At 49.1% G+C, this 26,690-nt stretch overlaps 1 protein-coding gene across 2 annotated transcripts; it reads right to left on the bottom strand.

Annotated features, from left to right (window-relative positions):
* Positions 1–11,197: 11,197 nt before the first annotated feature.
* Positions 11,198–26,668, bottom strand: SMIM7 (small integral membrane protein 7). Of its 2 annotated transcripts, none has more exons than XM_003915113.5 (5): positions 25,807–26,668; positions 25,681–25,722; positions 25,123–25,175; positions 19,469–19,559; positions 11,198–12,311 (listed from the first exon to the last, which is right to left on the bottom strand). In XM_003915113.5, exons 1-5 carry the CDS (start codon positions 25,830–25,832, stop codon positions 12,296–12,298), a joined length of 228 nt encoding a protein of 75 aa, XP_003915162.1. In that variant the 5' UTR covers positions 25,833–26,668; the 3' UTR covers positions 11,198–12,295. The 2 variants fall into 2 exon arrangements, with proteins under 2 accessions (XP_003915162.1, XP_009192060.1); XM_009193796.4 differs by lacking the exon at positions 11,198–12,311 and adding an exon at positions 17,785–18,390 and having other exon boundaries at positions 25,807–25,929.
* Positions 26,669–26,690: the final 22 nt, after the last annotated feature.

Here is a 26,690-nt window from a genome sequence, read left to right as displayed (position 1 = left end):
GAGTCACAAGGGTCCTTAAATGGGGAAGAAAGAGGTACAGGAGTCAGAATGAAGAGACAGGGTGTCATGAGAAAGACTCGACAGGCTATTGGTTGCCTGGAAGATGGAAGAAGAGGCTGTGAACCAAGGATGTGGGCAGCCTCTAGAAGCTGGAGAAGGCAAGGAAAGTTTCTTCCCGAGAGCCTCTAGAAGGAACCAGCTATGTGGACACACTGATGCTAGCCTACAGAGACCCATTCTGTACTTCTGACTTCCAGAATTGTAAAGAATACATTGGTGGAATTTTGTTTTTGAGACAGAGTCTCGCTCTGTCTCCCAGGCTGGAGTGCAATGGTATGATCTCAGCTCACTGCAACCTCTGCCTCCCGGGTTCAAGCGATTCTCCTGCCTCAGCTTCCCATGTAGCTGGAATTACAGGCATGCGTCACCACGCCCAGCTAAGTTTTTGTTTTAGTAGAGACAGGGTCTCACCATGTTGGCCAGGCTATATTTGTTTTGTCTGACACCATGAAGTTTGTGGTTATTTTTTACAGTGGCAAGAGGAAACTAACACGGCTTTAAACAAAAAGCTGGCCAGGCACAGTGGCCCACGCCTGTAATCCTGGCACTTCGGGAGGCTGAGGTGGCAGGACTGCTTGAGCCGGGGAGTTCAAGACCACCTTGGGCAACATAGTGAGACCCCATCTCTACAAAAACAAAAAAAACTAGCTGGGGGTGGTGGCATGTGCCTGTAGTCTCAGCTACTCTGGAGGCTGACATGGGAGAATAGCTTGAGCTCAGGAGGTTTAGGCTGCAGTGAGCTAAGACAGTGCCACTGCACTCCAGCTTGGGCTACAGAGCAAGACCCTGTCTCTAAAAATATAAAGAAAGAAAATTTAAAAGTAAAGAAAAAGTGGATCATTCGGTCTTTTAAGATGTGGCACTGCGGCCGGGCGCGGTGGCTCAAGCCTGTAATCCCAGTACTTTGGGAGGCTGAGACGGGCGGATCACGAGGTCAGGAGATCGAGACCATCCTGGCCAACACGGTGAAACCCCGTCTCTACTAAAAAGACAAAAAAACTAGCCAGGCGAGGTGGCGGGCGCCTGTGGTCCCAGCTACTCGGGAGACTGAGGCAGGAGAATGGCGTGAACCCGGGAGGCAGAGCTTGCAGTGAGCTGAGATCCGGCCACTGCACTCCAGCCTGGGCGACAGAGCGAGACTCCGGCTCAAAAAACAAAAAAAAAAACAAAAAAAAAACAAAAAAACAAAACAAACAAACAAAAAAAGATGTGGCACTGCTCAATTAGAACGTTCCTCGATGCAATGCAATTACAGTCACTGAGGCACTGGATTTTCTAGTTTTCTTTAACTAAGACGGAGACTGAAACAGTCACACGTGGTTCCTGGCTACTGTGCTGCTGAGCACAGGCCCTTATGACTCAAAAGTGTGGCCTATGGACCAGCAGTATTAGCATCACCAGGGAGCTCCTCAGGAACATAGGTCCTTGACCAGGTGTGGTGGCTCACACCTATAAACCCCAGCACTTTGGGAGGCCAAGGCAAGAGGATCACTTGAGCCCAGAAGCTCAAGACCAGCAACACAGTGAAACCTCATCTCTACAAAAAAAATACATTAGCTGGCTGTGGTGTTATGCGCCTGTTGTCCCAGGATGCTGAGGTGGGAGGATTGCTTGAGCCTGGGGGAGGTCGAGGCTACAGTGAGCCATGATCACCTCACCTGGGTGACAAAGTGAGACTGTGTCTCGAAAGAAGAGAAAAGAAAAGAAAAGAAAAAAGAAAAGAAAAGAAAAGAAAAGAAGGAAGAAATGTAGGCCCTTAGCCTGCACCTCCCCAGCCTGTTAGGCAGAATCTGAATTCCACGAAGACACCCCCAGGGGATTTAGGGGGATGTTAAAATCTGAGACCCCTCCATGGTTGAGGCCACCATTGACTTACACACAAATGCCTTCCTTTGTAGCACCAGGAGATAAAACCCATCACAGAACTTCTCAGGGTGCCTCCTACACCACACCAGCTTTGTGTGTTTGTTCTTTAATGCCTCAAGGCATACTATTAGCCAAGGAGAGTAACTAACAGCAGCTGTTGAATACTATGGGTCAGACTTTGACCATCTGTTATGGACTGAATGGTGTCACCTACCCACGCCTAAATTCATATGCTGAAGCTCTGACCTCCAAGGGGGACTGTATCTGGACACAGGGCCTTTTGGAGGTAATTAAGGTTAAATGAGGTCATAAGGGTCAGGCGATAAGCCGACAGGACTAGCGTCCTTATAAGAAAAAGGAGGCTGGTTGCGGTGGCTCATGCCTGTAATCCTAGCACTTTGGGAGGCAGAGGCAGGTGGATCACTTGAGGTCAGCAGTTCCAGACCAACCTGGCCAACATGGTGAAACCCCACCTCTACTAAAAAGAAATACAAAAATTAGCCAGGTGTGGTGGTGTGCACCTGTAACCCCAGCTACTCAGGAGGCTGAGGCAAGAAGAATCACTTAAACCAGGAAGGCAGAGGTTGCAGTGAGTTGAGATCGCGCCACTGCACTCCAGCCTGGGTGACAGAGCAAGATTCTGTCTCAAAAGAACTGTGAGGCCATTAAACCTCTTTTCTTTTCTTTTTTTTTTTTTTTTTTTCCGAGATGGAGTTTCACTCTTGTTGCACAGGCTGGAGTGCAATGGCATGATCTTGGCTCACTGCAACCTCCGCCTCCCAGGTTCAGGTGATTCTCCTGCCTCAGACTCCTGAGTAGCTGGATTTACAGGTGCCCGCCACCATGCCCAGCTAATTTTTGTATTTTTTTTTAGTAGAGACAGGGTTTCACCACGTTGGCCAGGCTGGTCTTGAACTCCTGACCTCAGGTGATCCGCCCACCTGAGCCTCCCAAAGTGGTTGGGGTTACAGGCGTGAGCCACCGCACCTGGCTGTTAATCTCTTTTCTTATAAATTACCCATTTCTTTACAGCAATGCAAGATGGCCTAATACACAGCTCTAGCTGACTAACATACCATCTCACCAAAGCCTTGCAAACCCAGTTGAGAAAGCAACAATATTAATAAAAACAGAGACGATTACTGAGTGCCTGCCCAGCATCAGGCAGGTTATAGGCCCATGTCGAGGCTCTCTCCTTCACTGTACCCATGTCACAGATGAGGATGTAGAGGTGCAGAAGGGCCAAGACATACAGCCCAGGTCAGAGCCACACCTCCAACTTGCTTTCTGCTACAACCATCCTTTCACCTTTTTTCTCATGCACACAATGCACTCTAATTAGATGTAAAGCTTCATTTCCCCTAAAATTTCCACAATTCCCTCAGCACGGTCCACACTCTTTTGCCTAGGTTTACCACCAACTGCCAAGATAATAATGTAGACACCAATGAACAGGATCCACTAGTAAGATGTCATCTTTTTTTTTTTTTTTTTTGAGGCGGGGTCTTGCTCTGTTGCCCAGGCTGGAGTGCAGTGGCGCGATCTCGGCTCACTGCAAGCTCTGCTCGCCTTCTTGAGTTTGCGCCATTCTCCTGCCTCAGCCTCCCGAGTAGCTGGGATTACAGGCGCCCACCACCACGCCCGGCTAAGTTTTTGTATTTTTAGTAGAGACGGGGTTCCACCATGTTAGCCAGGATGGTCTCCATCTCCTGACCTCAGGAGATGTTCCGCCTGCCTCGGCCTCCCAAAGTGCTGGCATTACAGGCGTGAGCCACCACGCCCGGCCATAAGATGTCATTTTTTAAAAACCGTCTAGTACAGAGATCAGTAAACTTTTCCAAAAAGGGTCGGATAGTAAATAGGTTCAGCTTTGCAGGCTGAATGGTCTCTGCTGCAAGGACTCAATCCTGCCCTTGTAGTGCTAAAGGAGCCACAGATGATACACAAACTAATGAGCATGACAGCTGATACAGTTTGCCTGTATCCCCACCCAAATCTCATCTTGAGTTGTAGTTCCCATAATTCCCATGTGTGGTGGCAGAGACCTGGAGAGAGGTAACTGAATCATGGGGTGCTTCCCCCATGCTCTTCTAGTGATAGTAAGCTCTCACGAGATCTGATGTTTTTACAAGGGGCAACCACTTCACTCAGCTCTCATTCTTCTCCTTCCTGCCACTATGGGCAGAAGGACACGTGTTTCCTCATCTGCCATGATTGTAAGTTTCCTGGGGGTCTCCTCAACCGTACATAACTGTGAGTCAATTAAACCTCTTTTGTTTATAAATTACCCAGTCTCGGCTAAGCTAGGCGTGGTGGCTCACGCCTGTAATCCCAGCACTTTGGGAGGCCGAGGCAAGCGGATCACGAGGTCAGGAGATTGAGACCATCCTGGCTAACACGGTGAAACCCGTCTCTACTGAAAATAAAATAAAAAAAAAATTAGCTGGGCGTGGTGGCAGGTGCCTGTAGTCCCAGCTACTTGGGAGGCTGAGGCAGGAGAATGGCATGAACCCAGGAGGCGGAGCTTGCAGTGAGTCGAGATCACGCCACTGTACTCCAGCCTGGGCGACAGAGTGAGACTCTGTCTCAAAAAACAAAATCAACAACAAAAAATTACCCAGTCTCAGGCAGTCTTTTTTTTTTTTTTTTTTTTTCTGAGACAGTTTCACTCTTGTTGCCCAGGCTGGAGTGCAAAGGTGTGATCTCGGCCCAATGCAACCTCCGCCTCCCAGGTTCAAGCGATTCTCCTGCCTCAGCCTCCTGAGTATCTGGGATTACAGGCACCCGTAACCACGCCCAGCTAATTTTTGTGTTTTTTAGCAGCGGCATAATCTCCACTCACTGCAACCTCCGCCTCCCAGGTTCAAGGAATTCTCCTGTCTCAGCCTTCCAAGTAGCTGGGATTACAGGTGTGTGCCACCGCACCTGGCTAATTTTTGTATTTTTAGTAGAGATGGAGTTTCGCCATGTTGGCCAGGCTGGCCTCGAACTTCTGGGATTACAGGCATGAGCCTCCCTGCCTCGCCCTTCTTATCCTTCTTTTTCTTTTTATAGCATGCCTTTTCCTTTTACACAAACAGCATCTGTCTTTCATCAACACAGGAAAACATCAGGAGGCTTGTCAAATATTTCATAAACGCAAATTTGGTAAAGAAGGAGATAATGAAATGGTTGAAATGAAAAGAAAATGCCTTGCTAATGACAGCTTTGCTGGCGTTTCAAATCTAACCACTTCAGAGGAGAGCGGATCTCATTATCCAATCGCACTGCTGCTGTTCTGAGGAGTCTCAGGGAGCCTCAGATGGGTCTTTCCTCCAACTGTCAAGAGAAAGAGGCCAGTCACAGCAGCTCACGCCTGTAATCCCAGAACTTCGGGAGGCTGAGGTGGGCGGATCACCTGAGGTCAGGAGTTCGAGACCAGCCTGGCCAACATGGAGAAACCCCATCTCTACTAAAAATACCAACATTATCCAGGCGTGGTGGTGGGTGCCTGTAATCCCAGCTACTTGGGAGGCTGAGGCAAGAAAATCACTTGAACCCGGGAGGCAAAGGCTGCAGTGAGCTGAGATCGTGCCACTGCACTCCAGCCTGGATGACAGTCTCAAAAAAAAAAAAACAAAGAAAGACAAGAAAGACAAAAAAGACAGAAAGAAAGAAAGAAAAAAAGAAAAAGACCGAAAGAAAGAAAGAAAACTGGGTTTTCTTTCGATTGATTAACCACCACACTTGAAAATGGGAGGGAAGATTTCCAGCAAATTTTTTTTTTTTTTTTTTTTTTTTTGAGACGGAGTCTTGCTCTGTCGCCCAGGCTGGAGTGCAGTGGCGCGATCTTGGCTCACTGCAAGCTCCGCCTCCCGGGTTCCCGCCATTCTCCTGCCTCAGCCTCCCGAGTAGCTGGGACTACAGGCGCCGCCACTTCGCCCGGCTAGTTTTTTTCTATTTTTTTTTTAATAGAGACGGGGTTTCACCGTGTTAGCCAGGATGGTCTCGATCTCCTGACCTCGTGATCCGCCCGTCTCGGCCTCCCAAAGTGCTGGGATTACAGGCTTGAGCCACCGCGCCCGGCCCAGATTTCCAGCAAATTTAAAAAACGTGTTTGTGTATATCTTCGTTAAAATGCAGGCCACAAGGGTACAGATGATTCCCCAAGTGGCTTTGGGAAGGAAGGGACATCTTGGGATTCTCCATCACACCCTAGCTCAGCAGTTGGCAAATTTTTCTGGTAAGGTGCCAAATAGGTGACATTTTCCATTCTGCAGGCCATATGGTTTCTGTGCCACTACTCCACTTTGCAGTTGTAGTATGGAGGTTGCTAAAGCAATTGTAGGTAATACACACACAAAGGGGTGTGGCCAGATTCCAATACAATTTTTTTTTTTTTTGAGATGGAGTTTCACTATTGTGGCCCAGGCTACAGTGCAATGGCACGATCTCAGCTCACCGCAACCTCCACTTCCCAGGTTCAAGCGATTCTCCTGCCTCAGCCTCCCTGGTAGCTGGGATTACAGGCATGTGCCACCACACTTGGCTAATTTTGCATTTTTAGTAGACAGGGTTTCTCCATGTTGGTCAGGCTGGTCTCGAACTTCCAACCTCAGGTGATCCACCCAGCTTGGCCTCCCAAAGTGCTGCGACTGCAGGCGTAAGCCACTGCACCCAGTCCTAACACAACTTTTTTTTTTTTGGAGACAGTCTAGCTCTGTCGCCCAGGCTGGAGTGCAGCAGAAAAATCTCAGCTCACTGCAACCTCTACGTCCCAGGTTCAAACAATTCTCCTGCCTCAGCCTCCTGAGTAGCTTGGACTACAAGTGTGCACTACCACACCCGGCTAATTTTTGTATTTTTAGTAGAGAAAGGATTTTTACCACAGCAGTCAGGCTAATCTTGAACTCCTGACCTCAAGGGATCCACCTGGCTCAGCTTCCCAAAGTGCAGGGATTACAGTTGTGAGCCACTGTGCCTGGCCCCAGTAAAACTTTATTTACAAAAACAAGCCGTGGGCCAGATGTGCCCTCTGGGCTGTAGTTTGCTGACTCCTGCCCTAGAGCAGATGTACATGAAGGGCAATGAGGAAACCCATGCAAAAATACGTTCTCCTTCAACGTGCGATGGTGGAGGAAGCAAAATGGGTTCCAACATGAACCCCAAGTGAACACTCCCAGGGTAGGTGCTGTACACTGTGGCCTTCTCTGCACTCACCACCCACAGCTTATCACTTCGGCAGTGACTCCCAGCCTGTAGTCTTGTTTTCTAATACACAAAATCTGAACACAAACCAGGTGCCCATCAACTGGGGACTGGTTAAATTAATCACGGTATGTCTTTACAATGGCGTATTTGCAGTTATTAAGAATCATATTGTGATTGAGCGTAGTGGCTCACACCTGTAATCCCAGCACTTTGGGAGGCTGAGGTGGGTGGGTCACTTGAGGGCAGAGGTTCGAGACCCGCCTGGCCAACATGGTGAAACCCCATCTCCACTAAAAATACAAAAATTAGCTGGGCAGGCACCTGTAATCCTGGCTACTCAGGAGGCTGAGGCATGAGAATTGCTTGAACCTGGGAGGTGAAGGTTGCATTGAGCCGAGATCACTCCACTGCACTCCAGCCTGGGCGAGAATAAGACTGTCTCAAAAAAATAAATAAATAAAAATTTTAAAAAAGAATGATATTGTGGTTCATGCCTGTAATCCCAGAAATTTTGGAGGCCGAGGTGGGAGGTGTGTTGAGTCCACGAGTTTGAGAGCAGTTTAAGCAACATAGGGAGACCCTGTCTCTACCAAAAAAAAAAAAAAATTAGCCTGTGGTACGTGCCTGTGGTCCCAGCTACTTGGGAGACTGAGGTGGGAAGATCGCGGCTGCAGTGAGCTCTCATCACGCCACTACACTCCAGCCTTGGCAACAGAGTGAGATCCTGTCTTTTTTTTTTTGAGATGGAGTCTCGCTCTATCACCCAGGCTGGAGTGCAGTGGTGCAATCGTGGCTCACTGCAACCTCCATCTCCCAAGTTCAAGAGATTCTCCTGCCTTGGCCTCCTGAGTAGCTGGGATTACAGGCACATGCCACCATACCCGGCTAATTTTTGTATTTTTAGTAGAAAAGGGGGTTCATCGAACTCCTGACCTCGTGATCCGCCCACCTCGGCCTCCCAAAGTGCTGGGATTACAGGCGTGAGCCACTGCACCCAGTCGAGTGAGACCCTGGCTTTAAAAAAAGAAAAAAAAAGCCCAGTTTTCTTCAATGAATATACATTAGTAGTTAAAACTTTTTTTTTTTTTTTTTTTTGAGACGGAGTCTTGCTCTGTCGCCCAGGCTGGAGTGTGGCATCTCGCTCACTGCAAGCTCCACCTCCGGTTCACGCCCATTCTCCGCCAGCCTCCGAGTAGCTGGGACTACAGGCTACCGGCCACCACTCGGCTAGTTTTTTGTATTTTTAGTAGAGATGGGGTTTCACCATGTTAGCCAGGATGGTCTCAATCTCCTGACCTCGTGATCCACCCGCCTCGGCCTCCCAAAGTGCTGGGATTACAGGCTTGAGCCACCGCGCCCGGCCAAAAAAAACTTTTTTTTTTTGAGACAGGGGTCTCACTGCATCACTCAGGCTGAAGTGCACCATCTCGGCTCACTGCAACCTCTGCCTCCCGAGTTCAAGCGATTCCTCTACCTCAGTCTCCTAAGTAGCTGGGACTACAGGCACGTGCCACTATGCCCGGCTAATATTTGTATGTTTAGTAAAGAGAGGGTTTCACCATATTGGCCAGGCTGGTAATGAACTCCTGGCCTCAAGTGATCCGCCCACCTCAGCCTCCTAAAGTGCTGGGATTACAAGCATAAGCCACCCTATCGGGCCTAAAAAATTTTTTCAAACAAAGTAAAACAAACAAAAGCCACTTAAAGCCACTCTAATGGTATTTAAGGATATTATGGACCCCTCCAGGGTTATCTGCCCCAAGGAAGCTAATGTCCTAATAGAAGCCAATGAAGATCACAACACTGGTGTCAGGGGCAGCCTTGATCACAGTGGACAAAATATAAACCAAGTCCAGCAAGGTGGCTAAGGACTGATTTACTGACAGTGCACCATAAGTAAAAACGAGAACTGTAACACCTCCCAGCAACACGGCAAGTGTAAAGAAAATAATGCTGAAATGAAAACAGCAGAACTCATCCTTCCTTATCCACTCTCAAAACATACATACGGGAATACGGAAAATGTTGCATGGGGATGGTGAAGAGAGGAAAAGGTGTACCAGGTTGGACACTGCATTATTTTTTTTTGAGATGGAGTTTCGCTCTTGTCGCCTAGGCTGGAGTGCAGTGGTGTGATCTCGGCGTACTGCAACCTCCGCCTCCCGGGTTCAAGTGATTCTCCTGCCTCAGCCTTTTGAGTAGCTGGGATTACAGGCCCGTGCCACCACGCCTGGCTAATTTTTGTATTTTTTAGTAGAGACAGGGTTTTGTCATGTTGGCCAGGTTGGTCTCGAACTCCTGACCTCAGGTGAAATGCCCACTTCGGCCTCCCAAAATGCTAGGATTACAGGGTGTGAGTCACCACCGCACCCAGCCTGTTTGTAATATATATATTTTTTTGAGACAGAGGATCTTGCTCTGTCACCCAGGCTGGAGTGCAGTGGCATGATTTCAGCTCACTGCAACCTCCACCTCCCAGGCTTTTAAGCAATTCTCTGCCTCAGCCTCCTGAGTAGCTGGGATTACAGGGGCATGCCAGCTTACCCAGCTAATTTTTGCACTTTTAGTAGAGACGGGGTGTCACCATCTTGGCCAGGCTGGTCTCGAACTCCTGACCTCGTGATCCACCTGCCTCGGCCTCCCAAAGTGCTGGAAGCCGCCGCGCTGGCCTCTGTGTGCAATTTTTTTAAATGCTGTCATCAACCTTTAATGGTGCGTGTGCAGACTGCACAAAGAAAAGTGGATGAGAAGACAGAAAACGCACACAGTGATGATACCCACAGCAACAGGCGCTCTCAGGCACTCAGCCGCATTCGAGTTCATCGAAACTTACAACAACCTTAGGCACACACAACTTGCAGGCCCATTTTAGAGATGTGGAAGCTGAGGCTTGGAGAGGGGAAAGCAATTAGCCAAGGTCCCACTCAGAATGAGCTGAGATGGGATTTGAACTCACACCTAACTGACCCAGAACATTAGTGCTTAAACGCTACGAGACACTAGGTACCCAAACTTCAAACTCTGATAACCTCTGGGGCCAGTGAAGAGTCTTGAAAAGCTTCCTTAAGAGACACAACCATGAGATTCCATTTTTAAAAGGTACAGCAGCCACCAACTAGCATCTGAAAAAGCCACGCTGCTATTATTAACAATGAGATGACAGTTCTCTGGAGAAAAAGAGGACTATTGAAACAAAACCTCAATGACAGGATTCTCTTCTGAGAGCACGATTCATCCCCATAATGGACAAATGCCTCGCCTCATTGAGACCTCCGCGCCAGTCTGAATAGGGCAGGAAGGTTTCTTCACACCATTCATCTGGCTTGCGAGGGACTCAGCCAAGATCTTGGCATGCCTGTTCCGAGGAGGACACCGACCTCAGCAAAGCGAGACCCAGCAGCTCCGACCTCTGCTACTTACAGACCATGGGGTGATGCTTGGCTGGGATACGGCAAGCAAATGAATTTACAGAAGTGATCAAGGAGAATTCTACAACCTGAGAGGCAGCAAAAGTGGACTTGACCCTGGTCTAGCAACAGCCCACCATTAGCAATGACTCTTTCAATACTTTTAGGAGCAGCTCCAGTCAAAATTCCACTTGCTCAATTCTTTTTTTTTTTTTTGAGACAGAATCTCACTGTGTCACCCAGGCTGAAGTGCAGTGGCTCAATCTCAGCGCCACCTCCCAGGTTCAAGCAATTCTCATGCCTCAGCCTCCCAAGTAGCTGGGATTATAGGCGCACGCCACCGTATCTGGCTAATTTTTCTATTTTTTTAAGTACAGATAGGTTTTCACCATGTTGGCCAGGCTAGTTTCGAACTCCTGACCTCAAGTGATCCGCCTGCCTTGGCCTCCCAAGTGCTGGGATTACAGGTATGGGCCACTGCGCCGAGCCCCATTTGCCCAATTATTGACCATCATTTATTGAGCTAAATCCAAAAAGGAAACTCTACCACTGACCCTTTTCTTTTTCACGGTCTCCAAAATGAATCCTAGGTTTTTCCCGCAGGGTAATTCAAAAGGAGTCAGGTTGGAAATTGACTTCTTGCTTTAAAAAAAAAAAAAAGTATAAACAAAAGGTCCTTTTTAGAAATGAGGTTTATTTTCAAGGCTACTCAGTCCTAAAACCCTGCATATTTACTTTTTTTCCTTCCTCCAGGTTTACCTCCAAGTCAGGATTTCAAAAACCACCAACATTCGGGCTCATTCTTACTGGTATAAACAAACCAACAAACAAAAGCAGACAACAAAAAACTCAACGAGCAAATCACACAGCTGTGGGATTCAGCGCCAACCCCGGGCGTTTCATTTTGGCAACGAAACCAGGATTCCCTTTCAAAGAAGCTTCTGGAAAACGCTCTATTTCCTAGATGCAGGCCCCTGGTTTTTCAACCTCAAAATCACCTACTCAAAAAGCAGACTCAGAAACCCAAGGTTTTAGAACACGGTCCCAATGTCACTACATCATAAAATCACTCTCATTCTTGCAACTGTACAATGAATGGCTCCCAAAGTCATTTTATTTAACAAAGGGGTCAAGGCAGAGAAAAATTTCCCTTAACATTCCCACAACTGCTCCACATGTCTTCTGTGGAAACACTGCACCAGGAACTAGCTCAACGCTCTTGCTAACAATTTAGTTTCTATACCGGAAGGCTGGTGTCCCTATTACAGGTGGCCCGTTCCTTAAAGCTTTAGGGTTAATCGCAGCTGTACTGAGTGGCCAAGCAGACCCTGTTGGGATGTGAAAAGAATTTGTTAACAGGACCCTGGCTGGGCCCAAAGGCTGTCAGACTCAGCAAGTAACACTGAATGTCCAAAAACACAGCTGTGTTAAACTTACAAGCCAATCCTTCTGCTCAGATCTCTGGATAGAAATGATTTTTCTTTTATCCATGGGGAATGCAATTTCATCACAGTCCCTTATATAAACCCTCCTGAAACCCGTTCAGTAGACAGCATTCCAATTCAGAGACTAAAGTGAAACTATCTTTGAAAACAGGGACGTGGCTGGGAAGCCATGCCTATCTCGGCGAACACTTTTCCACGCACCACGAGCTTGGGCTTTCTGGGAAGGTTGTCAGTTCTCTGGTCAAAAACATTCTTGAAGTCATCAGGAATGGAGGAATGGAGACTCGGCATCCTGGGAAAGTGAGTTCCTGGTTTCATCGCTGGGATTCAAGAGCCGAACAGCCTGGAGAAGTCAGAGCGCAGAAATGTCTGTGAGGATTTTAAAACGACGTGATCGTTTTAAAAATATTGTCAGAGATTATTTTACATGACTATTAGTTAGATGATTTTACATGATTGCCTGATTTTTTCAAGTAACCTGTGATCCACCTGTGAATATAATGAACAATATTGAACAGCACAGTTAAAAGACGTATATACTCTTTTTTTTTTAGAGTCGTGCTCTGCCGCCCAGGCTGGAGTACAGTGGTGCGATCTCGGCTCACTGCAACCTCTGTATCCCAGGTTCAAGCGAGTCTCCTGCCTCAACCTGCTGAATAGCTGCAATTACAGGCACCTGCCACCAAGCCAGGTTAATTTTTGTATTTTCAGTAGAAACGGGGTTTCACCATGTTGGCTGGGCTGGTTTCGAACTCCTGACCTCAAGTGATCCCCCTGCCTCAGCCCCACAAAGTGCTGGGATTACAGGCGTGAGCCACTGCACCCAGCCAACACCATCACCCTATAAGGGAAGGTGGTACACCTGTTAAACAAAAGATACATACAAGAACTTTCGCTATATTCTTTACAACATTTCCACAAATCTAAACTCATTCCAAAATAAAAAGGTTATCTGAAAAAAATAAGAGAGCAGAAACAGCTGGATTTCCACATGCAAAAGAATAAAGATGGACCCCTGCTTAACGCCATATGAAAAAATTTACTCAAAACAGATCACAGACCTAACTACCTACCAGAATCCAAACTACAAAACTCTTGGAAGAAAACTTACACGTACATCTTTGTAACCTTGGGTTAGGCAATGATTTCTTACTATAATACGCAAAGCACAAGTGACAAAAAGAAAAAAACATAAATTCAACTTCATCACAATAAAAAACTTTTTTTTTTGAGATGGACTCTCGCTCTGTTGCTCAGGGTGGAGTGCCATCGGGCAATCTCGGCTCACTACAACCTCCGACTCCTGGGTTCAAGCAATTCTTCTGCCTCAGCCTCCAGAGTAGCTAGGATTACAGGCGACTGCCACCACGCCTGGCTAATTTTTGTACTTTTAGTAGGGATGGGGTTTCACCATGTTGGTCAGGCTGATCTCAAGCTCCTGACCTCAAGTGATCCAACTGCCTCATCCTCCCAAAGTGCTGGGATTACAGGCAGGAGCCACTGTGCCTGGCCATTCACAATAAAAAACTTTTGTGCTTAAAATGACACCATCAAGAAAGTGAAAAGACAACATATGAAACGGGAGACAATGCTTGCAAAATACGCATGTGATAATGAACTGATAATGAGAATACACAAAGAACCCTTATGGATCAGCAATAACCCAATTTTCAAAAAGGGCAGAGAATCTTAAGAAGACATTTCCTCAAAGGAGATGGACAAATGGCCAATAGGTATATGAAAATATGTTCAATATCGGCCGGGCGCAGTGGCTCACGCCTGTAATCTCAGTACTTTGGGAGGCCGAGGCGGGTGGATCACGAGGTCAGGAGTTCGAGACCAGCCTGGCCAAGATGGTGAAACCCCATCTCTACTAAAAACACAAAAATTAGCCAGGCGTGGTGGCACATGCCTGTAATCCCGGCTACTCGGGAGGCTGAGGCAGGAGAATCGCTTGAACCCAGGAGGCGGAGCTTGCAGTGAGCCAGGATCACGCCACTGCACTCCAGCCTGGTGACAGAGAGAGACTCTGTCTCAAAAAAAAAAAAAAAAAAGAAAAGAAAATATGTTCAATATCATTAACTATCAGGGAAATGCAAATCAAAACCTTCAAACTGGCTGGGCATGGTGGCTCATGCCTGTAATCCCAGCACTTTAGGAAGCTGAGGTGGGTGGATCACTTTAGTCCAGGAGTTCTGGACCAGCCTGGGCAACAGGGTGAAACCCAGTCTCTATAAAAAAAATACAAAAATTAGCCAGGTGTGGTGCTGCACACCCGTAGTCCCAGCTACTTAGGATGCTGAGGCCAAAGGATCACTTGAGCCCAGGAAGCAAAGGTTGCAGTCAGCCGAGATTTTGCCACCGTACTCCAGCTCCAGCCTGTGCAACAGAGTGAGACTCTGCTTCAAAAACAAAAAAACTTTCATACCTACTAGGATGACTGTAGTCAAAAGATTAACAGTAAGAAAGCTCGCAAGGATATGGAGAAAGTGTAATCCTCAAGTGTAATCCTCGTAGGCTGCAGGCAGGAATGTAAAATGTTGTAGCTATTTAGAACATTCTGGTGTTTTCTCAAAAGGATAAATGCAGGCTGGGTGCAGTGGCTCATACCTTTAATCTCAGCACTTTGGGAGGCTGAGGTGGGTGGATCACTTGAGGTCAGGAGTTCGAGACCAGCCTGGCCAACATGGTAAAACCCCGTTTCAGCCAGGGCAGCAGCTCGTGCCTGTAATCTCAGCACTTTGGGAGGCCGAGGCGGGTGGATCATGAGGTCAGGAGTTCAAGACCAGCCTGGACAACATGGTGAAACCCCGTCTCTACTAAAAATACAAAAAATTAGTCAGGCGTCGTGGTGCATGCCTGTAATCCCAGCTACTCGGGAGGCTGAGGCAGGAGAATCGCTTGAACCTGGGAGGTGGAGGTTTCAGGGAGCCAAGAACGTGCCACTGCACTCCAGCCTTGGCAACAGAGTGAGTGAGACTCTGTCTCCAAAAAAAACAAAGAAAATTATAAACGTAGAGTGATCATATAACCCAGCAATTTCACTCCTATATAGCTAATAACTAAAAACATAAATCTGCACAAAAACTTGTACGTGAATGTTCTTGTCACCATTATTCATAATAGGTAAAAAATACAAACATCCCAACTATCCACCAACTGATAGATGGAAAACTGGGGTACAGTCATACAAGGGAACATGATTCTGCCATGAAAGGGAATGAAGCACCGCTCCACGCTACAACATGGATGAACCTCAAAAACATGATGCTGAGCGAGAGACGCCAGGCACAAAAGGCCATGCAGTGTATGACTCCATTTATATAAACTGTCCACATGAGGCAAATCCACAGAGACAGGAAGCAGATGAGTTGTTGCCAGGGGCTAGGGGAGGGGGAATGGGGAGTGACTGCCAGTGGGCACGCGATTTCTTTCTGTGTTGATGAAAACGTTCTGAAATTGGATAGAGATGGTGGCTGCACAATCCTGTGAATATTCTATAAAATACTGGATTGAGAAGACAGACTTCCGCGTTTTACTTGTAAACTCTCTCCATGGTTCATTTTCTCCCTAACTTTTCCTGTTATTTTATGAAAATTTCAACACATGGAAGAGTTATGTTGAAACACACTGCCACCACCTACATTCTGCAATTAACACTTTGCTGTACCACGTACCTATCCATGTATCTATTCATTTATCCGTATTTTTGATGTGTTTCAATGTAAGTTATAGATGACGTGCTACCGATCCCTAAATACTCAGGGACGTTTCTCCCCTTATTTCAGACTTTTCATAACTTCTTAAAATTTCCAAAGCTCGGCCAGGCACGGTGGCTCATGCCTGTAATCCCAGCACAGGAGGCCGAGGCAGGCAGATCACAAGGTCAGGAGATCAAGAGCATCCTGGCTAACATGGTGAAACCCCATCTCTACTAAAAATACAAAAAATTAGCCGGGCGTGGCGGTGTGCGCGTGTAGTCCCAGCTACTTGGGAGGCTGAGGCAGGAGAATGGCGTGAACCTGGGAGGCGGAGCTTACAGTGAGCTGAGATTGCGCCACTGCACTACAGCCTGGGAGACAGAGCAAGACTCCGTCTCAAAAAAAAAAAAAAAAAAAAAAAAAAAATTTCCAAAGCTCAAACAACACAGAAGCGGGCACAGGGAGGTTGGGCGTGGTGGCTCACGTCTGTAATTCCAGCACTTTGGGAGGCTGAGGCGGGCAAATAATTTGAGCTCAGGAGTTCGAGACCAGCCTGGTCAACAGGATGAAATCCCATCTCTACCAAAAGTAGAAAAATTAGTCAAGTGTGGTGGTGCGTGCCTGTAGTCTCAGCTCCCTGGGAGGCTGAGGCAGGAGAATCACTTGAACCCGGGAGGTGGAGGATGCAGTGAGCCGAGATGGTGCCACCGCACTCCAGTCTGGGTGACACAGCAAGACTCCATCTCAAAAAATAAGAATAAAAATAAATGGGCACAGGGAATATTGAACCATGCCCAGGGTCTGCCAATTTCCTCAGCAACTGCTGCAGGGTCCCCTCTCTACCCATCTGGAGTGGATCCTTCCAACTCCCGCGCTAAACAGGGTTTCACTCCCATACTTAAGGCACTCATTTAGGGTTTATCCATGGTTACTGCATGCACATTACACAGCTGAAGTCAGGCTGCACAGATGAGTACCCTCCCGCCTTCTTCACTTTCAGAACGTTTCATTTCCCCATGCAGACAGAACCTTCTGGCACATCATCAGTGACGGTATCATGACAGCTGGTCACATGGGCATCCTTCAAGTTACCTGATCCTTCTCTTGTTCTTGGACACTTAGGTGATTTCCAGGTTTTAAATGTCCTGGGAAAGCCAGTCACTCCCTCCCTGAGACAGCCCTTTCTTGAGAGAATTTTCTCTCACCCATGGCCCCCAGTGAAAGAGCTGGCCTGGGTCAGGGGTTGGCTCATTTTCTCTGTAACGGGCAACTGTTTACTAACAGTTTTGGCTCTGCGAGCCATGTGGTCTCTGTCACACAACTCAACTCCACCGCTGTGACACAGAAGCAGCCACACACATCAACTTTTGTGAAGTTCATTCACAAAAACAGGCAGTGGGGAGATGTGGCCTGTGGTCTGATGACCCTTGACCTAAGTGGTTATAGCAGAATCAAGAACCCCCACCCCAAAGGGACCTGAGTGACGCCAAGGTGAGTCAACCAGACTCTGCCCCAGGAAACAAAATCAGGACCCTGGGCTACTGACTACACTGATCTTGGAAAGTTGAGCTGGGAGGACGCCCGAGGCTGCTGTTCTGGTCATAGGCTGGCGGATGAGGGAGTGAAGACGTTGGTCAAACAGGAGAGGTTGATGAAGCAGGTGCACAGGAAAGATGAGAATGAGACAAACATGCTGACTTCTTCCCTGCCCTGGACCTCTGCAAAGACGAGAATGAGAGAAGCAGGCTGACTTCTTCCCTGCCCCAGGACCTTTGCAAAAACGAGAATGAGAGAAGCATGCTGACTTCTTCCCTACCCCAGGACCTCTGCAAAGACGAGAATAAGGGAAGAATGCTGACTTCTTCCCTGCCCCAGGACCTTTGAACATGCTACTTCCTGTGCCACCATGCTTTTCTCCAGCTCTGCAAATGGCAAACGTCTTCTTGTCCTTTAGGTCTTGATTATTTATTATTTGTTTGGAGACAGGGTCTTCTTCTGTTGCCCAGGCTGGAGTGCAGTGGCAGGATCTCAGCTCACTGCAACCTCTGCCTCTAGGGCTCAAGTGATCCTCCCACCTCAGCCTCCCAAGGAGCTGGAACTACAGGCAGGTGCCACTACACTCGGCTAATTTTTAAATTTTTGGTAAACATGGAGTTCCACCATGCTGCCCAGGCTGGTTTCAAACTTCTGGGCTCAAGCAATTCTCCCACCTCAGCCTTCCAAAGTGCTGGGATTACAGGCCTGAGCCACTGCACCTGGCCATTCCTACACTTTCATGCAAGTTCCCTGACCTCTTCACAAGCTTTCTCTGTTCCTAGGCAAGCCTCATACGTGCTCTCAGATCCTCTCTGCCAGGTAGCATACCTTGGCAAGGGCCTTTCTGGGAATACATCATGGTCCTTGTGATGAGGGTGAAATGCCATCCTCCCCACATCTCCCATGTCCTGGAAGCATCTCCGCAAACAGCCACTGGGGTGGCACGCGGACTGCACAGCAACCCCACGTTCGGAGTCTCAGTCGCTCAGGACAGCCAACTTTTTGTCCTCTTTCTTTCTGGGGGAAGTATGCAGGGATGGACCCACAGAGGCCAAGAACACCAGATTCTCCCATTGTGTCTTTTCCCAAATCCATTTACAGCAAATCTCACAATTCGTTAACAGCAGTATCAGAGTTACGGACCCAATGCTAGATGGAAAGGCAATCTGCTTGAGTTTTCTCAGCCTAATGAGAAAATGAAAAGCCAGAATTTAAAACAATAAAGTCTGAATACATTTCTGCTGGCTTCCAGCCCAGCTAGAGCAGGTTCTGGCAGCATGCTGGACATTTAAACCACATTTTCCACCTCGGCAGATGCAGCAGAGCTGGTGAGAGGTGACAGGGCCATGGGCTCAGGAAAGGCATCTCCTGGCAGCCCCTGCAGAGGTGCCAGGCATAGCCAGGGGCTGGAGAACTCCATGTTCCAATCAAAGTTCCAGCCTGGTTCGGTGGGGACGCAGGGACAGAGTTTAACCCTTTCAGGTACTGGTTCCCTCACTTACTCATTTTGAAAAGAGAAAGCAGGGCCAGGCGTGGTGGCTCACACCTGTAATTTTGGGAGGCTGAAGCAGGTGGATCACATGAGGTCAGGAGTTCGAGACCAGCCTGACCAACATGGTGAAACCCTGTCTCTTATAAAAATACAAAAATTAGCCAGGTGTGGTGGTGGGCACCTGTAATCCCAGCTACTTGGGAGGCTGAGGCAGGAGAATTGCCTGAAGCAGGGAGGCGCAGGTTGCAGTGAGCCAAGATCACGTCACTGCACTCCAGCCTGGGCAACAGAGCAAGACTCTGTCTCAAAAACAACAACAACAACAACAACAAAAAAAAAAAACAGGGCCGGGCACAGTGGCTCACTCCTGGAATCCCAGCACTTTGGGAGCCTGAAGTGGGTGACTCACGAGGTCAGGAGATCAAGACCATCCTGGCTAATATGATGGAACCCCGTCTCTACTAAAAATACAAAAAATCAGCCGGGCGTGGTGGCATGCACCTGTAGTCCCAGTTACTGGGGAGGCTGAGGCAGGAGAATCGCTTGAACCTGGAGGCGGAGGTTGCAGTGAGCCCAGATCGCACCACTGCACTCTAGTCTGGGCGACAGAGTCTAAGACTCCATCTCAAACAAAACAAAAAATAAACAAACAAAACAGAAAGCAGGATACAAGAGTGATGACTGAAAGAACAGAGAATGACCATCAGGTAGGTCATCCTGGAGAAGGAGACTAAGAGATGACACTGAAAGGAAAGGGCAAGTCGGACTCACACGATCATGCAGAACATCATGAAGATGTTCCACAGGGCGATGAAGATTCGAAAGTATCTGAGGCTCAGCAAGAATTCCCGGATGTTGTCACCTGGAAGAATCAGAAAGCACTTTTATGGCACAGCTAACATCCCACCCCTACTGCCACCTCTGCAGTGGGCTTTTGTGACTTCCACCCACCCGGCACTCACTGCCTCCAACTTCGGCAACAGTGTGGCTTTTCCTTTGGGTTTCTCCCTCTTCCCTACCCTCAGCACTCAGGCTGTGTCTACCACTGACCAATCTCCTGAAAGCACCAAGTCCCTCTGCCTCTGACTGGCTCAAGAAGGGGCATGTGACCCAAGTCTATCCAATGAGAGTCTGCCCTGGGACTTTTCCCCCAACTACTGGCAAACAGACACTTTCTGCCAGGCTTGCTGAGCTGGGAAGATGTAACCTCAGTGCCTACAGGCCAAATCCAGCAGCCTCTTCCACCTGTTTTTGGATGGCCTGTGAGCTAATAGTTTTTACTTTTTTTTTAATATAAATATGGAGTTTTGCTATGTTCCCCAGGCGGGTCTTGAACTCCTGGCTTCAAGTGATCCTCCTGCCTAAGCCTCTCAAACTGTTGAGATTACAGGCATGAGTCTCCATACCCGGCTGGTTTTTACATGAAAAAAAAAAAAAGAAGAAGAATATTTTGTGAGACAAAAAAATTACAAGAAATTCAAATCTCAGTGTCAATGAATAAAGTTTGATTGGCCCACAGCCATACCTATTCATTTACATATCATGTCCTGCTGCTTTTGTACTACAACGGCAGAGCTGAGTCATGTTGTTGTGCCAGACACACACCATATGGCCCGCAAAGCCTCAAATATTTACTATATGGCCCTTTACAGGAAAACATGCCAGCCCCTGCTCTGGGGTCATCTTTGCCAACCCTGACCAGTCTCACAGTAAAACCAACACAAAAGAAAGGGGTACTGAGAGCTGCAGAGAGTCAGATACTGACTCTAATCCTAACCCTAACCCCAACTCCAACCCCAACCCTAATCTTGGAGGACTGGTTTGACACCTAAACCCAGGGTGTCTGAAGACAATTCCACCCTTGGACGTTTCAATTTGCTTTAACCACTTTGAGCTGGGTTTGCAGTGTTTACAACTAAAAGCATCCTAATTCAGGCAAGGGAAAGGGAAGGTGTGTCTTGGTGAGACTTATTCTGGTCCCCTTGAAGGCCAAGGAACAGACACCCCTCTGAGGGAAGGCAATTTAGTATGTGAAGACTCCAGAGACCTGGGTTCCAAACCCTTCCTCCAGGGTTTCCAATCAGTCATTCTCCCTCTCTGGACCTCCAGAATGAAAAGAATGGGTCCAGATTAGGCCAGGCACGGAGGCTCACACCTGTAATCCCGGCACTTTGGGAGGCCGAGGCAGGCGGATCACCTGAGGTCGGGAGTTGGAGACCAGCCTGGCCAACACAGTGAAACCCTGTCTCTACTAAAAATGCAAAAGTTAGCCGGGTGTGGTGGCACGTGCCTGTAATCCCAGCTACTCAGGAGGCTGAGGCAGGAGAATCACTTGAACCCGGGAGGCAAAGGTTGCAGTGGGCTGAGATCGTGTCAATGCAGAGCAAGACTCTGTCTCAAAATAAATAAATAAATAAATAAAAGAATGGGTCTAGATTAGGTGATCTACAAAGGTGCTACCCGAAGCATCTATAGACTGGGGCTGCTTGGTAAGTACAGCACACAGAACACAAGCCCAGAAATTTCTATTTTTCAGGGATGACAACCTGACAACCTGACATTCCTGCTCCATCCGAGCCTGTGTTGAACACACCATCTTGCTGAACACGGTTTAGACGAGCCTGGTATTATCCAAACGACGGGGTTAGTTACATGCAGCACAATCTGTATACATGGCTGATCCAGCACAGACTAGAAACATTAAGCGCTTGGTCTGTTTCCGGGAAGTCTGAGAGGCGCTGCTCAGCAAGACCCTTCCCCTAGCAAAGGATCGTGAAAACAGGCCCTCCCACCATCAATAGATGCCAATCAAACGTTACTCACTGCAGGCCATGCACAGTGGTTCACACCTGTGATCCCAGCACTTTGGGAGGCTGAGGCAGGTGGATCACCTGAGGTCGGGAGTTTGAGACCAGCCTGGCCAACATGGTGAAACCACGTTTCTACTAAAAGTATGAAAAAATTAGCCAGGCATGGTGGCGCGCACCTGTAATTCTAGCTACTCAGGAGGCTGAGGCACGAGAATCACTTGAACCCAGGAGGTGGAGGTTGCAGTGAGCTGAGATCACGCCACTGCACACCTGGGCAACAGAGCGAGACTCTGTCTCAAAACACAAAAAAAGGTTACTCATTCCAGGCAGCAGCAGTGTACAGGGGATACAGGAAGAAACGAAGACCGGTGGCTCTGCCCCAATGAGCATATGCGGAGGAGAAATACTAAACAAATATTCCCACGTGACTGCTCTGCTGGGAAAGTTTAGGTGTCCCAGGAACACACACTGCGGAGACCCAACACGGAATGTGCATGGGGAAGGGTGGGAGATCAGAAAAAGCCTTTCCAGCTGGGCGTGGTGGCTCAAGTCTGTAATTCCAGCACTTTGGGAGGCCAAGGCAGGCAGATCAACTGATGTCAGGGGTTTGAGACCAGTCTGGTCAACATAGTAAAACCCTGTCTCTACTAAAAATACAAAAATTAGCTGGGCATGGCGGTGGGTGCCTGTAGTCCCAGCTAATAGGGAAGCTGAGGCAGGAGAACTGCTTGAACCCGGGAGGCGGAGATTGCAGGGGGCTAAGATGGCGCCACTGCACTCCAGCCTGGGCAACACAGCGAGACTCCACCTCAAAAAAAACAAACAAAAAAAAAAAAAAAACAAAACAACAAAAAAACGCCTTTCTGAGGAAGTGCCAGAGCTCCAAGTTCTGACCTCAAACATGGTCAGTTTAACAAACATGAGCTCAAATCCTGCCTCTGTCCTTCTGCACAAGCGACCTGGGCCCATCCCTGCACTATCTATGCTCATTCCCTCTTATGTCAATAGGGGTGTCAGGCAGCTAGGAAGACCTCAGCACACTGCCTGGCACACATGACGCTCTCAATAAATGCAGCCACTATGGTATTACAGTTAAGCCAGGCAAAGAGGATGGAGAGCAAGGAGCAGCTCCCACAGCGGGTGCAGCATCTGGGCTGGAAGGAGACTGGAGAGAGAGCAAAGCAGGAAGCTCCTGATAGAGCACTGGTGTCCTCCCTGGCATCCCTGTCACTGATGCTCCCGCCACTTTGTGCCAAATCTCCCGCTCACCAGAGCTCTGATTCGGATCTGTACAGTGCAACCCCAGGGCCTGGTAGTGCCTTCCACGTGGTGGGTAACACATGGCTGCTGAGTCAATGTATGAATGGATGGATAAATGAACAGATGGACAGATGGTCTAGTGATTGAGTGCACAACTGCTAGAGGCAGAAAAACCCAGGTTCTAATCCTCATTCTCTCACTGATTTGCTATGTGGCCACAAAAAAGTTGAGCCACGTCTCTGACCCTCAGTTTCCTGATCTGCTTCCAGTTTCCAGTTCTGGGAACTGGAAAGTGACTACTACCTTTTAGGAATGGAGGTAGAATGCAACACTAACAGGAAGCACCTAACTAGGTCAGCACCCAGGGGCAGGCCCCCCAAAAGGAGAGCTGCTGGAGGGTCTTCAAAATCTCAGCTCAGCCAGGCATGGTGGCTTACGGCTGTGATCCCAGCATTTTGGGAGGCTGAGGTGGGAGGATCGTTTGAGGCCAAGAGTTGGACACCAGCCTGGTTAACACAGCGAGATGCCTATTTTTACAAAAAAATTTAGAAAATTAGCCAGGGGTGGTATTAACTGCCTGCAGTCCCAGCTAGTTGGGAGCCTGAGGCAAGAGGATCTTTTGAACCCAGGAGTTCAAGGCTGCAGTGAGCTATGACTGTGCCACTGCACTCCAGCCTGGGCGACAGAGCAAGACCCTGTCTCTAAAAGAAAACCTCTGTTCCTCAAGGTTCCCCCATCCTTGGGTAGTGCTCCACCATGGCATCCACCGCCTTGACTGTGACGCCACCTCCTCAAATGGCCTTCCCTTCCACACCCCAGCAGGAGAGCAACCCCATCACCACCCTGTGACTCCCTGTTACCTAACATCACCTCTGTCACCATCTATTCCCCGCTTGGAAACCATGTGTCCCACCCCACAGTAAGTTCCACTCCATCTGTCTTACCCCCACTGTATCCCAGCACCTAGCACAGTAGCCAGCATGTGTTAGGTGCTCAAATACCTGGTGAATGAAAGAATTAATGAATGGATACGACAGTCATGTACAGATCCCCTTAAGACTCCAAATAGCTACACAATTACATTCAGTAGGAAGTGTAAATTCTGGGGCCTCTAGGGCCCAGGCAGATGATAGACATATGAAGAGGTTAGGGCTGGGATGAGGCAGAGTCGACAGGCCCCATCTCCTCAGAGTCCTCAACTGCACTGAACAGATGTCAAGAGCTCTCTTGAATCCTGAGTTGCAGAATGTTCCAGTTTTTCAAGAAAAATCAGACATCTGAATTTTTATATAAAATCGCCTGATTAAAAATCTAACGTTGGCATCTAATTTTAAACGTGGCAGGTCCGCAGCACTCTGAAAGCAACAGCTATGTGTGAGGTTGTTCATTCATTCATTCACAGGCATCGGAGGACTGGTATGGCAAGGACAAAGGATGGGACAAGCCAAGCTAGGGTCTCTTCTCTGAAGTTTATGGTCAAATGTGAGGGGCAGACATTAGCCAGATGACAGCAAACATACAGAAAATTATAACGGTAGGAAGTGATGTGAGTGCTCACATCAGGGAGGTCTGGTGGGAGAAAGTAGTAGATGACAGAGGTAGGCAGAAAGGACAGCACATTATCAGAGTCATCTCCCACTCACACACACGCTCAGTGAAAGAGAAAACTCGTGGCTCATGCCTGTAATCCCAGCCCTTCAGGAGGCCAAGGTGGGGGGGATCACTTGAACCCACGAGTTAGAGACCGGCCTGGGCAAGGTGGAGAAACCCCATCTCTACAAAAAAATACAAAATTTAGCCTGGCATGGTGGCACACGCCTGTAATCCCAGTTACTAAGGGGGCTGAGATGGAAGGATCACTTTAGCCCAGGAGGTCGAAGCTGCAGTGAGCCATGATCACACCACTGCACTCCAACCTGGACAACAGAGCGAGACCTTGTGCTAAAAAACGAAAGAAGGCCGGGTGCGGTGGCTCACGCCTGTAATCCCAGCACTTTGGGAGGCCTAGGCGGGCGGATCATGAGGTCAGGAGATCGAGACCATCCTGACGAACACAGTGAAACCCTGTCTCTACCAAAAATACAAAAAAAATTAGCCGGACGCGGTGGCGGGCGCCTGTAGTCCCAGCTACTCGGGAGGCTGAGGCAGGAGAATGGCGTGAACCCGGGAGACGGAGCTTGCAGTGAGCCGAGATCTGGCCACTGCACTCCAGCCTAGGCGACAGAGTGAGACTCCGTCTCAAAAAAAAAAAAAAAAAACGAAAGAAAAGGAAAGAAAACAAGGGTAGAACCTGGCGAAACAAAACTGTCCTCTCTGAAGTGGACCATGCAATTCAAGGGTCCAGGAAGACCTTACCTGTGCTGGGCTCCCTCGACTCCTCCCCAAAGCCCTGCGTGTCCTTCTTTTTCCTACAAAGAGGAGCAGACAGTGTCCACTTTCAATGGGACATAGAGGCCTCAGCCCCCTGACCCCCAGCTCAGAAGGCCACAAACACTAAGTTTCAGCCCTGGCCCTGCCGCTGACTTGCTGTGTGACCTCGGACGGTTCAATGTCCCTCTCTGGGCCACCACTGCCCGGACAATCACAGCCAGGTCAGCAGCCACCGACAGTTTATAAAGCGGCCCGACAGTGCGGGAGCAGTGCTGAGGGTCCGGGGTGGGGCTATTTCTTGGAGGATGGGTCTTGAGCTCTCCAGGAAGGTGAACAGAGGGACACCCAAGGAACAGAGAGTATGGGTTTAAGGTCGCTCAGGGGCGAGGAAGATTAACCCAGGCTGGAGGCGTGGACAGAGGGCGGATAGGGCGGGGCCTGCGGCTTGGGGGCGGGGCCTGAGAAATGCGCCGAGATCACGCTTATGAGGGCGGGGTTACGGGTTTCCCGGATGGAGCCACAGTCCGGCCGCAGCCTACTCACAGCTTAAAGTTCAGCACTGCCCCAGCATTCATCAGCAACGTCCTGCAGAGGGAGAATTACAGTTACTAGGGGCGCCCCCGCGTCCTGCCTGGCCCTCTCTTCCCAGCCTCTGGTCCCCCTAATTACCCGAACAGCAGGATGTCTCCGATCATCGTTACGGCCAAAGCGTCCGTCAGAACCGGAAGCGGAAGCCCCAGGGAGGGAGGGGAGAGGAGCACAAGCCGACCAATCCTAAAGCAACACTGGCGAGGGCTGGGCCAATCGAAGATCAAGGTCCCACCCTCTGCAGGCCAGGCCCCCTTAGGGGAGCGCGAGCGCCCCACCTTGCTGGGGAGGCCCGGAGAGCCAGAATGGAAGGGGCAGGGTCTCCTGGGGTTGGGATTGGGTCACGTGTTCGAAGCGTGCCGCGCATGCGTGAGGTCTTTAGTGCCGTAGGATTAGCTGGGCAGCAATGCCTGTTCACTTTATGGGGTCTCAAATTGGGCTTCTGGAGAAAAGGAATCCTTTGACTCCTGAGCTGCACAGGGTGCGGGGTCCTGACGCAGTGGGGTCCCTAGAAACGGGTGCCCCAACCAACTGGGCTCTAAAATGAGATCCTCCTGGGCCCCATGGGGAACGGGGGTCCCCACTGAGCTGCCCCCAACAAGACACGGGGGTCCTGACTTGCGGAGCCCCACCGAGGACGGGGTTCCTGATCGAACGGACCCTATGGGGCAGGAAAGTCTTGACGGGGCTCCACAGAGGACTGAGGTCCTAACCGATCTCCACGGGGAGCAGGGGTTCTGATTCATGGGGTCCCACCAGGGCGTGGGGGTCCTCATTGGGCTCCACCGAAGATCGGGGTCCTAATTGAGCCCACGGGGACAAAGTCCTGGCTGATCCGGCCCCCTGGGAACGGGCGTCCCGCGTGCGTGGGATGCCCAGAATGTGGAGCCCCCCAGCCTCCCTCGCCTTGCAGGGGTGCCCCGCACCCCGCCTCGCTGGGCGGAACGGGGTCGCGATGGCAGTAG

The sequence above is a fragment of the Papio anubis genome, chromosome 20 (assembly GCF_008728515.1).
Source record: "Papio anubis isolate 15944 chromosome 20, Panubis1.0, whole genome shotgun sequence".
Classification (NCBI taxonomy): domain Eukaryota; kingdom Metazoa; phylum Chordata; class Mammalia; order Primates; family Cercopithecidae; genus Papio; species Papio anubis.
Note: the sequence above shows the minus strand (reverse complement) of the source record. Positions and strands in the feature narration are given on the sequence as shown.